At 52.5% G+C, this 15296-nt stretch overlaps 1 protein-coding gene across 2 annotated transcripts; it reads left to right on the forward strand.

Annotated features, from left to right (window-relative positions):
* The first annotated feature begins 723 nt into the window (after positions 1-723).
* LOC122385438 lies at positions 724-15058 on the forward strand. Of its 2 annotated transcripts, none has more exons than XM_043373711.1 (11): positions 724-874; positions 7175-7338; positions 7812-8091; positions 9578-9809; positions 10175-10316; positions 10859-11163; positions 12205-12396; positions 12767-12909; positions 13153-13275; positions 13470-13611; positions 13863-15058. In XM_043373711.1, exons 2-11 carry the CDS (start codon positions 7233-7235, stop codon positions 14328-14330), a joined length of 2133 nt encoding a protein of 710 aa, XP_043229646.1. In that variant the 5' UTR covers positions 724-874; positions 7175-7232; the 3' UTR covers positions 14331-15058. The 2 variants fall into 2 exon arrangements, with proteins under 2 accessions (XP_043229646.1, XP_043229648.1); XM_043373713.1 differs by having other exon boundaries at positions 10859-11127.
* Positions 15059-15296: the final 238 nt, after the last annotated feature.

The following is a 15296-nucleotide window of genomic DNA, read 5'->3' on the forward strand; positions in this document are numbered from 1 at the left end:
GCAGTGCTGCCTGAAACCAGGGATTTTTATGTGGGGGAGTAATATCTATGAAGCTGCAATTTGTCTTTTGTGACTCCCCTCTGCGCCAAAGTGTATGCGTTTTCAACTATCTTCTGTCGAGCGCAGCATGGCCATTTGAACGTTTGGATGTCATCTTGAAAATATGATATGCCCTTCTCCCGAGATGTTGATAGGGCTTCTCTGCTCTATTGATGGTTGCTATCTATCACCATTCTGAAAACGTTGCAGGGCTGCCTGAAACCAGGGATTTTTATGTGGGGGAGTAATATCTATGAAGCTGCAATTTGTCTTTTGTGACTCCCCTCTGCGCCAAAGTGTATGCGTTTTCGATTATCTTCTGTCGAGCGCAGCATGGCCATGGACCATCGAGTGTAGATAGACCATCCCCTGCCATTCCGCCCCTGTTGTTTCTCCACAGACTCGCCCTCGCCCTCGAGCCATGCGCGCCTACCTACCCTACCCTACCCCGTCTCAATCAGTGCCTGACATGGTATGTGCTACCGGAACAATAACCCTCCTCTCCTCCCGTTCCCCTCCTTTTCAGCCCACGCTCGCCACGTGCCATCCTTTGAAGGGACCGCGTCCGCTGCCGCCAGCCGCCGCCGTACTGTCACGTGTCACCCGCCGTGGCCGACCACAGAGATCACGTGACTCCACCGGAGGCTTTGTTGCCGGGATGGGGCCGACCGACCGCGGCGCGACGGCGCGGCAGTCGGCCGCCGGTCCTCGCGCGAGGAGTGTGTGCTCGCGGGGGTGGTCCCAGGACGGCGTCAGAGCGTCAGACCAGGAGAACTCTGAAAGGCTACTGGCTGCAGCTGGCAGAAGAACTTCAGAGGCTTCAGACTTCAGTCAGGTCAGTGTTGACACCCCGTCCGTGCTGTAGGTATGTATGCAGTATGCGAGCTCAGTGCTCACACTGCAATGAGCAGGTATTGTTCGGTGTTTCATCGTGAGTCTGAATTAAATTAGTCCCCTTGTCTTGCATTACTGCGTCGCTTAGCTTACACCATGTCGTTGAGCACACATTATTGTTGCTCATAAGTCAACAAGCTGAGTCGAGGAGTGACATCTGTTACCTGTTGGATTACCTTTGAGTTCGGTGTCAGGTGACACGCCCGCTCCGGTGACAGTACCAGTACGTCGCACGATAGGTCGGCTGTCAAGGTCCACTGTCCAGTTTGAGCTGTTGGCCGGCACGGTGTCAGGTGACCACTGCTATCGGCTCTATCGCTGACCAGCAAGGCAGATGGCACTTGGCGAGCCAGAACAGACAAATTTTGTCGACTTATAAGGTGGAAACCAGGGGACAATCAGTGCCCTCGTTTCCCGGCAGAGACCTGTCCGATCTTGCATGCACCGACTGCGTCGCCTGTTGCTGATAGCACGACCCTTGTCGTTATGCCATACGATCGACGGCGCCCGGCGAGGTGGGAATTTCGTGTTCGTGTGTTTGGTGGTCAGCCCCAGCTGGCGACTCGTGCTGCTAAGTTTCCGGTCAGTGTTGCTGAGTCGGCAGGCGACTCAGCTGAGTTCACTGGGGCAGAACTGAGCCGCCGAGCGGTGACGTAGCTCGTGCCGCGCCGTGCCACCGCTGGGGGAGGGTGCACCTGCCTCGCGTGGGGGGAGGGGGGGACACAGTTCGGACAGAGGTCACCGACTGGTTCCATTCAGTGACGTCACCCCAATTTCACCGCGGACGGGAGGCGACGTCATCGTATAACGGAATCACAGCCGAGGAATAACAGAAGCTGGACGGGCTTTGAGTTGATGGAGGATAAGCTACTGATAAGCCTGGGAGAATGTTCGAGAAAGCTTGCACTCGGCCAATCAACCATTATCAACAGTGACTCACACCCAGAAATCGTGACATCTCACGGACATTTGTGTCCGGCACCGCGCCTCGACCCCGACCAGTGAAAGTTCTAACTGAGGCCACAGTTCCTCTGGGTCACAACAAACCGGCTAGGCAGGCGGTGAACCGGTGGCATCAGTTCCTCCTTGGCTTCCGCTTTGTTTGCTGCAGGTTTATTGACGCTCGTTGTACGGCATGATGCGGCTCTGATCTGCTCCCTTTGACATTGCTTCTTACGTTGATGGAATAACCTTGAACTCAGACTGTCTGAACTGTCAGAAGAAAGAAAGAATAAGTGCATGGAAACTGTTAGAAAGAGTCAGACTGTCAGACGGAAACTAGAAACATTGGCACAGCTACAACCATGCCACTCCTTGCTCCTCCTTGTCGCCTTCACTTCTATCCAATGTGTTTGGTTGTGACGCTGCCTTTAGCCGGTTGTGCTGGGCAGTCTGCGCTCTGCTGAGCCGGCATACCTTGATTATCGATTTACAGCGGATGCCGACTCCCCACCACCGCGCTGGTCTTGACCTGAACCGTACCGTCCGCTGATTACGGTGTCGCTTCATCGCCCAGCTTACCGTCACTGTCAATCGCTGCACCATGCCAGCCTTTGGGCGTGCCGACAACAGGATGTCGGGTGCCTCCACCGCAACTTCCGGTTCCTGGAATGCCGTTTTTGCAACCTCGGCTATGTTGCAATGCGCTATTCTGGCAATCAAATTGTCCGGGCGGCCCTGGGGTCAGCCCATCATTTGTCCCCGCCTGGTTTGGTCCCTAATTCTGACCGTCATGTTAAATGATCGTGCTGACGCGGTACGGTGATATATCCCCTTTATTCTGCCATTCCCCTACCATGCATCGGTGATCGATAAATTATTAAAGGCGAGGTGGTATTGCGGGCATACTCTAGCCACTGATCACCTTGTGCCTTTATCAGTCCTTGTCACATCGTAGCACGTCCTGGCGGCTGGCGTCATTATCAGTAATGCGGAGCACCGTATGTGCCAGACGTTCTGTGCTTTATGTCCAGAGCTATCGCGGTTTTCTGCCCACATATCTAACGCGGCTGGTCGGCGGAACTAAGACTCTTACAAAGTTACAGGGGAACTAGCGATCCATCTGCGGTCGGAGGCGTAATCCGTGGAAAAACGTCTCCCGACGCTGGTGTGGCCGACTGCCGGGAAGGTCACGCCGTCTTCCCGACTCGCTCTTTGTGCCGCTGCCCCGTCTCGGAGTGGTCAAAGGCCGGCCCCTGTGTCGTATTGCTCCGGCCGGGGGCACTGGTGGAGGGACACCTGTATAAACAAACGTTTCCTGACCCACATGGCCACCCGAGCTCGGACCGTCAGCCGTCTAACTAAAGTCATAAACTGTTATCAAAAGGGAGATTCTTCGTAAGTTTTGTGACCTTTGGGCTATTGCGTGTGTGAGTTAGTTCGTAATATGTTGTATAAACATGATATAACCTCACCACGCATCACTCCACTTTGGGACGGAAGAGTTCACTGTGTTATCGAAGGGCACCTGTCAGATAATGTCATTCTCAAAAGGTAATAATGCGTTGCCGTCCACACTATCATTTCAGCGTTTTCTCCAAACTTCGACCTATTTATACGGACGCGTTTGATACTTGTTAGCTGCTAGTTGTGTCGATATCAATGGCTTTGAAGGTCAGAGGCTTTTCAGCCCGTAGTAACAGGATGCTCGCTGGCTGGTTCCCTGGCAGCGCATATTGCCGACAGAGTCTGGCATTGTCCGTGTGTGACAGTCGCGGTCGGTCCAGCTGCCCCTGTCCGCTGTGTTGCCGGCCGCAGCACCCTCTCGGTGCTGTGGCACGCCGCCCAGTCGCCTCGGCCCCACCGGGCTCGGGCGTTGGCGTCAGCTGACTTTATGCACCGCTACCGATTACGGGGGGGGGGGGAGTAGGGGGTAGGGGATGGTAGGTGGAAGTACTGGGGCCGCCGGGTGGGCCCCTCTAGCCTCTCCCCGCTGTCTCATGTTAAACGACGAGCGTGTGTGTTTTTTTTCCAGACATACCGATATACGACGCGTCGAAGTCCGAGCCTGTATAGTTGTATCTGTTTTTGAATTCCTGCTCTGCAGAGTCGATAGGTGGTGCATGAATTATGCCATATTCCGTTTAGATGGTGTGTGTAGACTGTAAGTATTGTCCATTTGTCTAGTGCCAAACTGTGAACGTCGGTGGAAGGCACAAAGGTTCGACGAACGAAAGGCCGTCTTTTGTTACACATGGCGTGCCTGCTTCGCGTGACATGGGTCTTGCTGGTTTCTACCTCAGTGAATCCTTCTCGCTGTGGTGCAACGCGAGGTGGTGTCTGGGATTTGTTGGGTGTGGTTTCGAGGAGTCTTCACTCTCGTTTTGAGGCCTCAGAGGCCTTTGAACTAGAGAGGCCTCTGTCGCACTGTGCCTGAACAAGATCATGTTTAAACACTAAGGCATTCCATAGTCTGACAGCGATTCCAGTGCAGCCATACTTAATGGTATTCATCAAGTCGGTGTTTGACAGTTTGTATTGCTGGTGGTTCCCGGAACGCCGTTCTTGCCCGTTTACTAGTGTGTGATTCCCCTCCTTCTAAGGGTGGTGCGCGGTTTTCAGAGACGGTTTGCAAGTGATGCGGCTCTTGCTGTACTTGATAGCCGACTGTTTATGGACAGCTTACGTGGTTTCTGGCTCTGTGATCCAACTCATTTACGCATGATTCATCATTTTTGACGGCTCATGTTTTCAACTCAGTCACGCCAGGTCTAACTAGCTCGGAGCTCCGGTTAAAACTACTCGTTTGCGGGCGGAGTGTGGCGCTCCACTTATGTAACCTGGGCATTGTTTCACAAATGTCCGGTCGACGTCAGCTCTCGACTTTTTCCGTATTCTACCCTGTTTGGCTTCTTTGTTCTTCCTTTATTTCCGTAAAGACATTCTAGTATTGTATGCCGTTCCATCAATGGCTGCTTAGGCTTATTTGCATTGCGCTAGGGAATCGCATTTGTACCGACTTTGATATCAGACCCGACTGACGGACAGGAAACACCATTTCGCGATGAGCCGTCACATGAAGTCATACAAGGCAAGTCTCATAACACCTCACTCGGTCTTTTCCACAAAGCACTCTAAGGAAATTTTGTTTCTTTTACCTTGGTCATCCCTCCGATCCCTCCTAGCCGAGACATACCTGCCCTCCGCAACCGCGCTTCGCGAGGTTCGACGTTTCCATACCGTGCCTTGTAAGGCGGAACGAACTACCCTGAGCGGAACTGATCGCACTGGCGGGAGTTGGTGCGAGACGGCCCGCCCGCAGAGTAGAGCCCGCCCAGGACCGGTGTGTGCCAGACATTGGCCAGGTGAGGTCACCGTAATACGGTGACTCACCACTAACGCACATACACGGACTGCCGCCCAACCCGGCGCGGCGCGGCGCTGGAATTCTCGGTACGGTTTGGTACGGCCGCTCACTGGCACCCGTCTGACCTGTGGGTGGTGTGAATCACAGATGGAGATTTTGACACAGAAATGTGCAGGTGAGGATTCCGACAGCTGAATTCCGTGATCTGGCATAATGGCTGTTAAATTCATGCCGTGTGAAACAGACTCCTACCGTGGAATATATAAATGCATTTTTCAGTCGAATCACGGACTTGGTGCGAAAAACGTCATTCTGTATCACGTGCGCCCTGTCCGGTCCATTAGCCACAAATATTTCACGGGGCAATTACCGGGCAATCACCATCCAGTACAACTGCGCAGTAGCAAGCCGCCATGACCCCACACCGACACACCTTTCCGTCCTCCCTGCGGCTGCATCGACCCGCAGCACCTGCCGTGCCGTTACAGTTTTGTTCGACCAGCAGACACACCCACATCTGCCTCCGGCTCAGCACCCGGCGTGCCGCGCTGCCCCCGCCTCCGGCTGTTTTTTTCCCGAGTCGCCCATTATGGGCGTGGTGACTCACGGACCCGAGCCGAAATCGCGGCTGGCCTCTCACGGTCAGCGGCGGACAGGCGGGCGGTCGCTGCACCTTTACTGGGGCGGGGGTGATTCACGAAATCTGCCTATAGCCCAGGTGCGGCCGGCTGTCTCATCTAGAGCGCCGCAGATATGTATGATATGGCGACGTCGGTCCTTGACTGTTGGATGACAGAATGCGAAGTATTTCTTGTTGAAACATTGTGTGACATGCGGGTCACGGTAACCCTATTGAGCGATGAATGCGTATTATAGCGTGACTCTCACATCACCTCTGTGGAGTCATGACAGTCTTCAAACAGTGACCTGGGAGCGTCTGAAAGCTAACCGAAACCCATAAGGGCCGTGTTTCACGGAGCGCTGCCAGCGCTGTTGGCGCTTTTGGTTTCATATTTGTTACGCACTACCGTAGTGTTGGAGATATAGGGGTAGTGTGTAACAAGTATGAAGCCAAAACACCGTTCCGTGCTTCTATCCTCAGGAAACTGAAATCCTTTTCCTCCACGCCGCTACCCCCTCCGGGCTGGACAGGCAACTTTATCTCATGCGGGCTGCTCCCTTGGAGCGGCACCGCTGCTCCCGAGGGAGCGCACCCCGTAGCCGGGTGCAGTGAGTGCCTTGGGGCTGGGTGGCCTGTCCTATGGACGGGCTCAGCCCCGGCGACTCACTAGGGTGCCTGCCCAGACTAATGTCTCCCCCTACATCCTATCATCCTCCCGGCTCTGAAATGGTCTAACCGAAAGGGCCTAACCCAACAAAACAAACAAACAAATGAAGCCAAAAGCGCCAACAGCGCTGGCAGCGCTCCGTGAAACACGGCCATGCCGGCGTCTCCGGTCGTTGAGCTTGGGGGTAAGCGAGCGGTGTGCTCCATAGCTCGCTGTGCTCTAAGGCCTGTGGCGAGGCTAACCCGGGCCGCCCACGCAGTCATCTAGCTCGGTAGAGTGTAGCGTGACGTCACGGACGGCGATCAGACGGGGCAGCGGGCCGTGATGCTGTGGTTATCGTGACGTGCGTCACGTCACGGGCCTGTTGGACCGGTCCGGCGGGGTTGGAGGTGGTGCGTGTCACCCGTACAAACTGAGTATGACTGCAGGATCGGAGACGCGTGTAAACGGAGATGGGGATGGTTCACTCGGCTGACTGACAGGGTCAACATAGGGACAGATGCTGCCTGTTACCGGCTGGCTTAGACGAAAAATATAGAGCTGTTTGATGACTGTCCAATTTCCTATATTTGTACTGGGCATGTAGCATCTCACATCTTCAACTCGCATGCCTCCACCTGACCTAACGCACCTCCGTCTCCTCCAGAGACCTCAGCCGGCCCTACTGAGCCCCTGCTCGTCCCGACGGCAGACGGACGGCCAGGATGCGTGTGGCGGTAGCCCTGCTGCTGCTGCTGGCGGCGCTCGGCAGCAGCCCGGGCGTCTCGGCTCAGCTGGAGGTCATGGAGGTCGGCAGTCTGATCCGCACAGGTAAATACCGGGGGAACCATTGGACTGGTAGTTGAGAAGCCCAAGCCAGGCGTGCTCTGGTTTCGGTCGTGCCATGGCATTTACTAGGTGCATTTAAAGGTGTGCCCGAGAGCTTGTTGTTGAGAACACAAGTCACGGTAATGTGGGGGTGCTGTTTCAATTTGCCTCTGGCGAAGTGTCGAAACGGACACCTCGTCACGTCTATCTGTGTCATTCCCGTCTCAGTGAATGTGTGTATGTATATCACTGATCACAGTTTCTTTGCGATATAGACTCGAGCTTGTAGAATAGAGCCAAGCATGAACAATAAAACTTTGAATATGACTACGAGTAGCCCTTAATCGTGCTCCAAGGCTCGCCTTCCACTGTTCCAGCTAAGGACCGGTTACTGCCCTCTGACGAGGGCCACACTTCACCGACTTGACGCCGCACTCTCCCGCCCCTCTCTCCCCTCTCCCCTCTCTCCACGGCAGCTCTGGGTGTAGCTGAGTTCATCACCACCACCTGGAACGACCTGTTCGCCAACAAGACCGGCGTCACCATCCCCGACCTATCCGGCACTCTGGCGGCCGGCTCGAGCGACTCGGAGCTCCTCGGCCGGTTCCGTCAGCTCAGCGACACAATCCAGGGCCTGGAGGATAACATGCGCTCCATGCAGCAGAGCCTGCGGCAGATCCAGGGCGCTGCGCAGGCCGAGGTGCGCTGGGAGCTCACTGTGGAGACCATGGAGAACCTGCTGCGACCCATCAACAGGTGAGGCACCGTGTGCGGCGGGAGCGGGTTCGAGACCCGGTCATGACATTTTTTTTTTATTTCAGTACACTTTAATATGTCAGCTTGCTTGTGAGCTGTGATTTAATTTCCACGAGCATTCGTAAGTACGATGTAACATTGATATTAGCTGAGGCCCGGCACCATATGACATGCTGACGGGTTTTGCGCTCTGTTTTTAACGTTTATTATTCGAGCGATGTTATGCACATCGTTGTCATGACTCGGTCGACGACACTTCGCTAACATATACAGTAGGTATACAGTGCCATGACGCAGTGTGGTGTTTATACTGCGCAGCCGGGCACGATCCTGGTCGGACTGTGAGCTCTGCACTGAGTAGTATGGTATGGCTACATTGCTGGCACCGTATGGTGTCAGTGCTAGATTATGTAAGCAATGTGCATCCAATTTGTCTGCCAGTTATAGTTATCGGCACTCATGGGTTGTACTCTGTACTCTATGCTACGTTTGCTGTGTGAACGGTCTTGAGGCCTTCGGTTCGAGTGAAAGTAAGCTGGACACGACCAAGGAAAATATAGAACGCATGCTATTTTTGCGCTCGCGACCAACACGATAGGTAAATGCAGGAAGAAGCGATACTTACCCTGCAGAAGGGAGGTGGTTGAATATGTTCTTCCACACGGAGTACAGGGTAGGCTGTTGGTTTACTTGATATCGGCTTGTATACTTTCTATACTTTCTTTGAACACTGTGTAAGCTTGTCGGGATGTTGTCAGGAGTGGGTGGGAAGGAAGCTGTATGCATATCAAAATGACAGTTTTTAATTATCGCCGCGCAATTATTTGAGTTGCAAAATAGGGACATAAATTTAGATATCATGCTTTTACTTATCTATAATTTCAATACTTATAAACTTAACATTCTCAAATATCTACGTAGTTAATTGAGCTCTGTGTTCTATATTTTTTTTTGCGTGACGTTTCGTTCCCGTGGTCGCTAAATCCGCCCAAGCTGACGGTAATGCTCAGCACGTGTCTTGCGTAACTGTGTTGTTCTGTGGTTGTCCCGTTTGTGTGTGGTCACGGTATATGTAAGCCGATCACACCACCTGTCTTGCACGTGCCGACCGTTTTATCGAGCGCACGTGCGGCTGCTGACGTCACCTGTCCGCCAAGACGCGTGTCCTTGTAATTGGATTTCGGACAAGGTTTTGATAAGATACTTCATTTGTACACCGTCAGATCTTTAGGTGTATAGAATGTGGTACAGGGGCATTGACACCCTTGTGTTTGAATTTTCCCAAGGAAAGCATCCTCCGGTTTGTAGCACTCGTTTTCTCGCTCTGAACAGTTGTGTGAGATGCAGCCAACCGTAACATTTCCGTTTTCGAAACCGCTGCAAACCACTGTGGTCATCTTTACACCCCAAACATGTGTTATAAAGCTGTTAACTGTGTTCATTGTGTCCATCCTCTGACCATGTTGTTTGTCTCCCCGCTCGGCAGCAACTATGGCCGCTTCCTGTACTACCAGCAGCATAACAACACCGTCGAGCGGCACACCCTGGAGGACTTTGCCACGCACGCCGTGTCGCACGACCCACACTCGCTGCAGTCGACCATGTCCAACCTCCACCACCTGGCCAAGGGGCTGGGCATGCGGGTGGGGCCGCACAACCGGCACACGCGGTACGCCTTCAAACAGGGCCTGTTCAGACAGCTGCAGACGGTGCTGACGGTGAGTGAAACGGGGCCTGTCAGAGAGCTGATTGAGCGGCGGGTTGCGAGGTAAGGGGACAACACGTAAAAGATGCGTCACTCTTTTCTATTGTGTGGTTTGTTATATGTTTTACTACATACAAATATACCTAATTTTCCTTAGGTAGAAAGCAAGTATTGGGAATATCGATGCAAATGTCTTAAAATCAGGCAAACGAAGGGTTTTCACACCTTTGCACTGTTAACTCCTAGCCTACCTAACGTCTCCGCCGTGCACCATGCCTAATTGCCTAGCCTACCTAACGTTATGTCTCCGCCGTGCACCATGCCTCGCTTGCTCCCTTCCCCCACTGACCCTTCCCACACCAACTGCTCATCTCTCAGGGCTCCAAGTCGATGGTGTGCGAGCTGCAGCAGTCTCCGCAGCAGATGGCCTACGGCCTGTACGGTATCCTGGCGCTCACACTGGCCAAGGGCTACTCGATGATCCAGTTCTCCTACATGCTGTTGCGGCTCTATGAGAAGGGTGAGTACTGGATCGCGCTGGGTTCGGAAAACGCGTGGTAGATCATTGAAACGGAACGACTTGTACGGTGTTCAAGGTCTAGCATTATACCTATTTAGGAGACTGTGCAAACGGACGAGTGGACGGAGGGCTACTGGAAACAATTATACTTGTAAGATGAGTTGAATAACTTTTTTTTTTAAATAGTCCGCCGCCCATGAACAGACGACCAGGAGTGTCCACCCACGGTCCCGCACGACCACAGAACCATACGTTAACACCAAAAACAAAAATATGCAAGTCGTGACACTCCCTGCTAAGAAAAGGAAAATAACAAAAAAGAAGCGAAAAACCTGTGCAGCCAAATACAGATGCAAGTAACAACGGACAATCTTTCTTGTTTTAGCATTTCGTGCATTAAAGATAATAGATGAAAGCAATACAAATATAATTCTGTTAATGGAAGGCCTTGTCGACAATCTTTTACCTGCCACCTCATACTTCTTAGCGAATTGCTTTGCTCTGCGATGTGTGGAGTGTGACGCCGTCCCCTCTGGTGCCAGGCTCGTTCACGGTCGAGGCCCGTCTCACGGCCGAGACCTACGAGCAGATGTCGTTCGAGGTGGCCTCCGAGGCGCAGCACGTCATCAAGGACCTCTCCAACTCCTACTGGCGCTGCGACCCCGCCAAACACGAGGAGGGCAAGACGTACGAGCAGGTCACCGAGCTGCTGCAGGGCTACATGGAGAACGAGGTCGACCTCAACCGCGACGGCACTTGCAACAACAACTGCGCCTACTACCAGCATGCCCGCCGAGAGGGCTGCTACATGGTTGGTAACGTTGCCAACGCCACGGAGGAGCAGCAGGCAAGCAGGCTGACCGCGTGACCCGCTGGCACGTGGCGCCACGGGCCCGGCACGGCACGTCGTGCGTAGCATGCCGTAGCGGTGATAGCGGGACGTGCCATCAGTTGGGGTGTATAAAGTGGCTGGAGAAACGTGTTGGTGGCGGGAAGAGACGGTGCTGGGATTTGAACTAGTTATAGAGGAGGTTGTCCCGTAAAAAGTAATCTTTTCTGCATCAGCTCTAAGCTTCCCCAATGGAACCGTCGTCACTAGTTCAAATGAAGGCCTGATTGTCGGGACTATGCACTTTTATCTGGTGTGATAAGCACGTTGATTAATGGTGTGCCATACCATATATTTTAGGGTATCGAATATGTTTATCCGATAGGTATACGGAGACCAGCATGAAGAAGTTCGCCGTCAACTTTTTATTCGTGTCAAAATTTTATGGATACCTAAAAGCATAATAGCCATGAAAATATCGTGAACGGTAGATATGGATTTTTAACGTGCTCCCGCCTATCTTCGCCCAGCGTTTCTTTCTCCCACCTCCGGTGATTGGGGTGGAAATGGTACTGGCCAGCCCGTTGCCTGCGTTTGGCCCCCTTGCCTGCTGCTCGTCTCTTGTTCTCTGTATATGAAGTCGGTTACGGTTGTATCTCGGTCTATGTTGGCTCTCCACTTCTCTCGCACCTTCATTAACGGTAGGTGCCTGTCGGCATGCTTTTCGTTTTGTTTTTAGCGTAGCTATAGTTAGTCTGCATTGTTGGTTTTCACCCATTTAACCTTGTACCGCAAAAAACGGTAGTTGTCACTTAACAGTTCAGCGGTTTAAAGCAATAGTTTATTCTGTAGATTTCCGCTGGCTACTTATGAATAAGATATCTGTTTTAAATAGCACTGACAATTTAACTTTATCTATTTGATTTCGTGCGACTAAAATCGCTTATGTGGTATCATCTGCCATCATCGCTGTTACGTAGACGATCGTCCTAACGTTCTACCATTCTGAAATCTCCGCTACCTGACTAACGCATCTCGTTTTACCTCCTTCGATTACAGAAACGCAACTTCATGATCTGCGGCCACCAGCGGCCGTGCAAGGGCAAGGTGCACAGCTGCCGCTTCTTCAACGCCGACTCGACGGTGTGCTTCGCGGATGGCACCGACGGCAGTCACCGGCGCTATAACTGGATTGAGTTTGAGAACGGCCAGAAACTGGGCCGCGTCGGCAGGTGCTCCTCATCGCGGAAGGTAGGTTGATGGAGTGAAGAACAGGAGGAGAATAAGCTAAAAGGAGATTGAAAGGCCGCCGTGGGAGATTATGGGAAAGAGGAGTGATGTAGAATGGCGGTACAAGCGGCCGGCTAGCTGCAGCGTTATTACCGTTATTTATCGATATTCGATTGAATGCAATATTTTGTGATGGGACATTCGTTATGACGTTGAAGTGATTAGCCTAGCATAGTCTCTCGAGTTTGTGTTTGTCTCGACCTGTCGTTATCGTGATCCTACGCTCATAGCTCACCAACGGGGGTGTAAAAGTAGTGCCGTGCCTGCTTCCTATAAGCTGCTGATCCAGGAGCGTCCCGCTGATGCCCAACTGACCCCCTGACCCGCCCAGGTGGACAGTTGGTGGAGGAACCTGTTCTGGCACTGCTCCTATTGCTTCTGTCTGTGTGACGACGCCGAGACCTCGGACCGCTACTTCAGCCTCCAGCCGGCCGTGGCAGATGTCGCCCAGAACATGGTCGTCACTGGGGTCAGGTGAGGCCACCTGAGGTTGACCGGTGAATAAATACTCCGATTTATAACGCTGTCTCTGGTTATCGTTTAAATATAACTTAATATTGAATTGAATTAGTCATTGAATATAATTATTCATAGGACGCTCATCCAGTGTAAGCTTTATATCCATCGCAGTTCAAAATCGCTCAGCCAGCGAATTAATTCGCGACTGACGAGTTGTCACGTACAGGATCTTTATCTTTTCTGTTCATTTTCCCTCAGGTTCGTGAAGAAGGACCGCGTGTTCTACATCCAGATCGAGCAGGGGGTGGCCGATAAGTTCGGCTACGTCAACGCCTCGACCGTGGAGTGGAAACCCATCAAGAGCCTCATCGACATCAAGCGGTCAGTTCGAGTGTGAATATGACTGCGATATGTTAGACCACTGATCATGAGCATACTGGGGTACTGAGAGGCTCTTATCATTGTTGTCAAAATCGTCACATGACATAACGTTGTTCACGTAGTGATAAGCTAGGCTGCAGATGTATACGCCACAGCGGAGGTGTCATCTGACCTTCACTCCGGTTTTTCTTCAGTGACGTTGAGAATCGTGACTACATGAAGCTGTCGTGGGAGCGCCGTCGGGTGGACCTGGACGACCTGCGCGCGCCGGACGGTCACGTGGTCACCGGTGTCACCTTCCGGAAGCTCGGCGAACACCTCAACATGGAGATCCAGGTATGGACGCCCGGAGGCGAATGCTTACCTTGCATTGGTAATGGTTTCTTCTTCGATTCGTTTTACATTTATTTTTCCGGCCTTGTGAACACACAAAATACATTATTTGCAAAAAAAAGTTGACGCATGACCTCAAGGAACCTCATATGAAGCTCATCTGCTCATTTGTGTTTCGGTTACTTATCTAGAACAAGCGAGTGTTATTCAATATCGTGTTTGACCCATTTGCCCCTCCCCCCTCCCGTGGCCAGGTGACCCCGATCGCGGCCCGCACGGCCAAGCTGAGCCCCACCAAGGGCTACTGGGTGTCCAACGACAACACACCCTCATCTCTCAACTCACCGCGTCGCGACCTGCGACTGGGCGGCGACCGGGACGTGCCGACGCTCACCCAGCAGCCGAGCTGGCCGGACAGTGATAGCGACACGTTCCTGCAGTTCGAGGCCACCTCCGTGTACCGGGACGCCTCCCAGACGACGATCCCGTTCCTGGACAGCCAGCCGGTAGCGCCGCGGCCGGCCGTCTGGCTCACCGGCCTCGGACTCTACCATAAGGGCCAGCCGGGCTACGGGGGCTTCCTAGCGCTGCGCGTGGAGACGCTGGACCTGACGTCGCGCGTGGCGGCTGACCTGAGCGGCGGGGCTGAGCTCTCCCCCGATGGTACCATCACGTACGCCTCGCACGAGGTGGATGACTTCGGTGTGGTGCAGCTCCAGTGAGTCCCGGCGGGTGCGCAGCTTGAGGAGAGGACTGAGGGTGGAGTGAGATCACTGGCGGGCGGGTGACGGAGTGCGTGTTGTATCATCTCAGTGTATGTGTATGTGTCGGGGGGGGGGGGGGTGCGAAAAGATAGTTACAACCGGGTACGGATGGAAGGATAATGTATAAGCGGCTCGCAGGAGCTAAATGCGTTGTCTGATGGTGAATGGTAATGACACCGGGAAGGAATGTCTCGATGTGTTAATCGGAGTTTTAGTGAAGCGTGCCGCTTTGTTGGCGAGAGTGTTTCTGAGTACCATTATATGTTGAGAACGAGCTATGGTAGGTAGTCAAGGTTGTGATTATGCTTTGTCTAAGCACGTCCTGTTCGACGCGAAAAAATGAATGAAGTGCGTCTTGCATTTGGCAGCGTCCTTCAAAACATTTCGCACCCTCTCTGTAATGTTTTGCAATGGTATTTCTTGCGATCCCTTCCTATGCTGTAGCTTCCAAGATTTAGACTGTAGACTTGGTCTAAAATCGAGCGTTTTATCTGGCATGCATGTAGTGTTATTAGTTGTGGCTTATTTCACCGTTCTAATCGGTGATACGCTCGTGTTTTTATGTCAATAGCCCACATTTTCATAAGCAGGTGCACCTGTAATGATGTTCTCAGTGTGCTATCTATGCAGACTTCTCTATGCTTTCGATGGAAGGATAATATGAAATATAAAAGATGTAGACATTCGTCTTTTGTTTTATGCTCAACTCACCGTCGTTTTCAATTTCGCTGACATCCTTGCAATAAAGGATCGTAATAAATAAAATGTTATTTTTTTATAGGAGACTAAAAAATGACTAAAGGGTTGGAAGGTATTCTTCAATCGAGGCGTATGTATATGCACTGACGGCCGCCGGGTTACAGCACGGTATTAGAGAACTGGTTGCAGCTGGGCCAAGTGTGAGTTTCTGCATTGGCGGCAATC

This window comes from Amphibalanus amphitrite, unplaced genomic scaffold (genome assembly GCF_019059575.1).
Source record: "Amphibalanus amphitrite isolate SeventyFive unplaced genomic scaffold, NRLGWU_Aamphi_draft 000219F_arrow, whole genome shotgun sequence".
Lineage (NCBI taxonomy): Eukaryota > Metazoa > Arthropoda > Thecostraca > Balanomorpha > Balanidae > Amphibalanus > Amphibalanus amphitrite.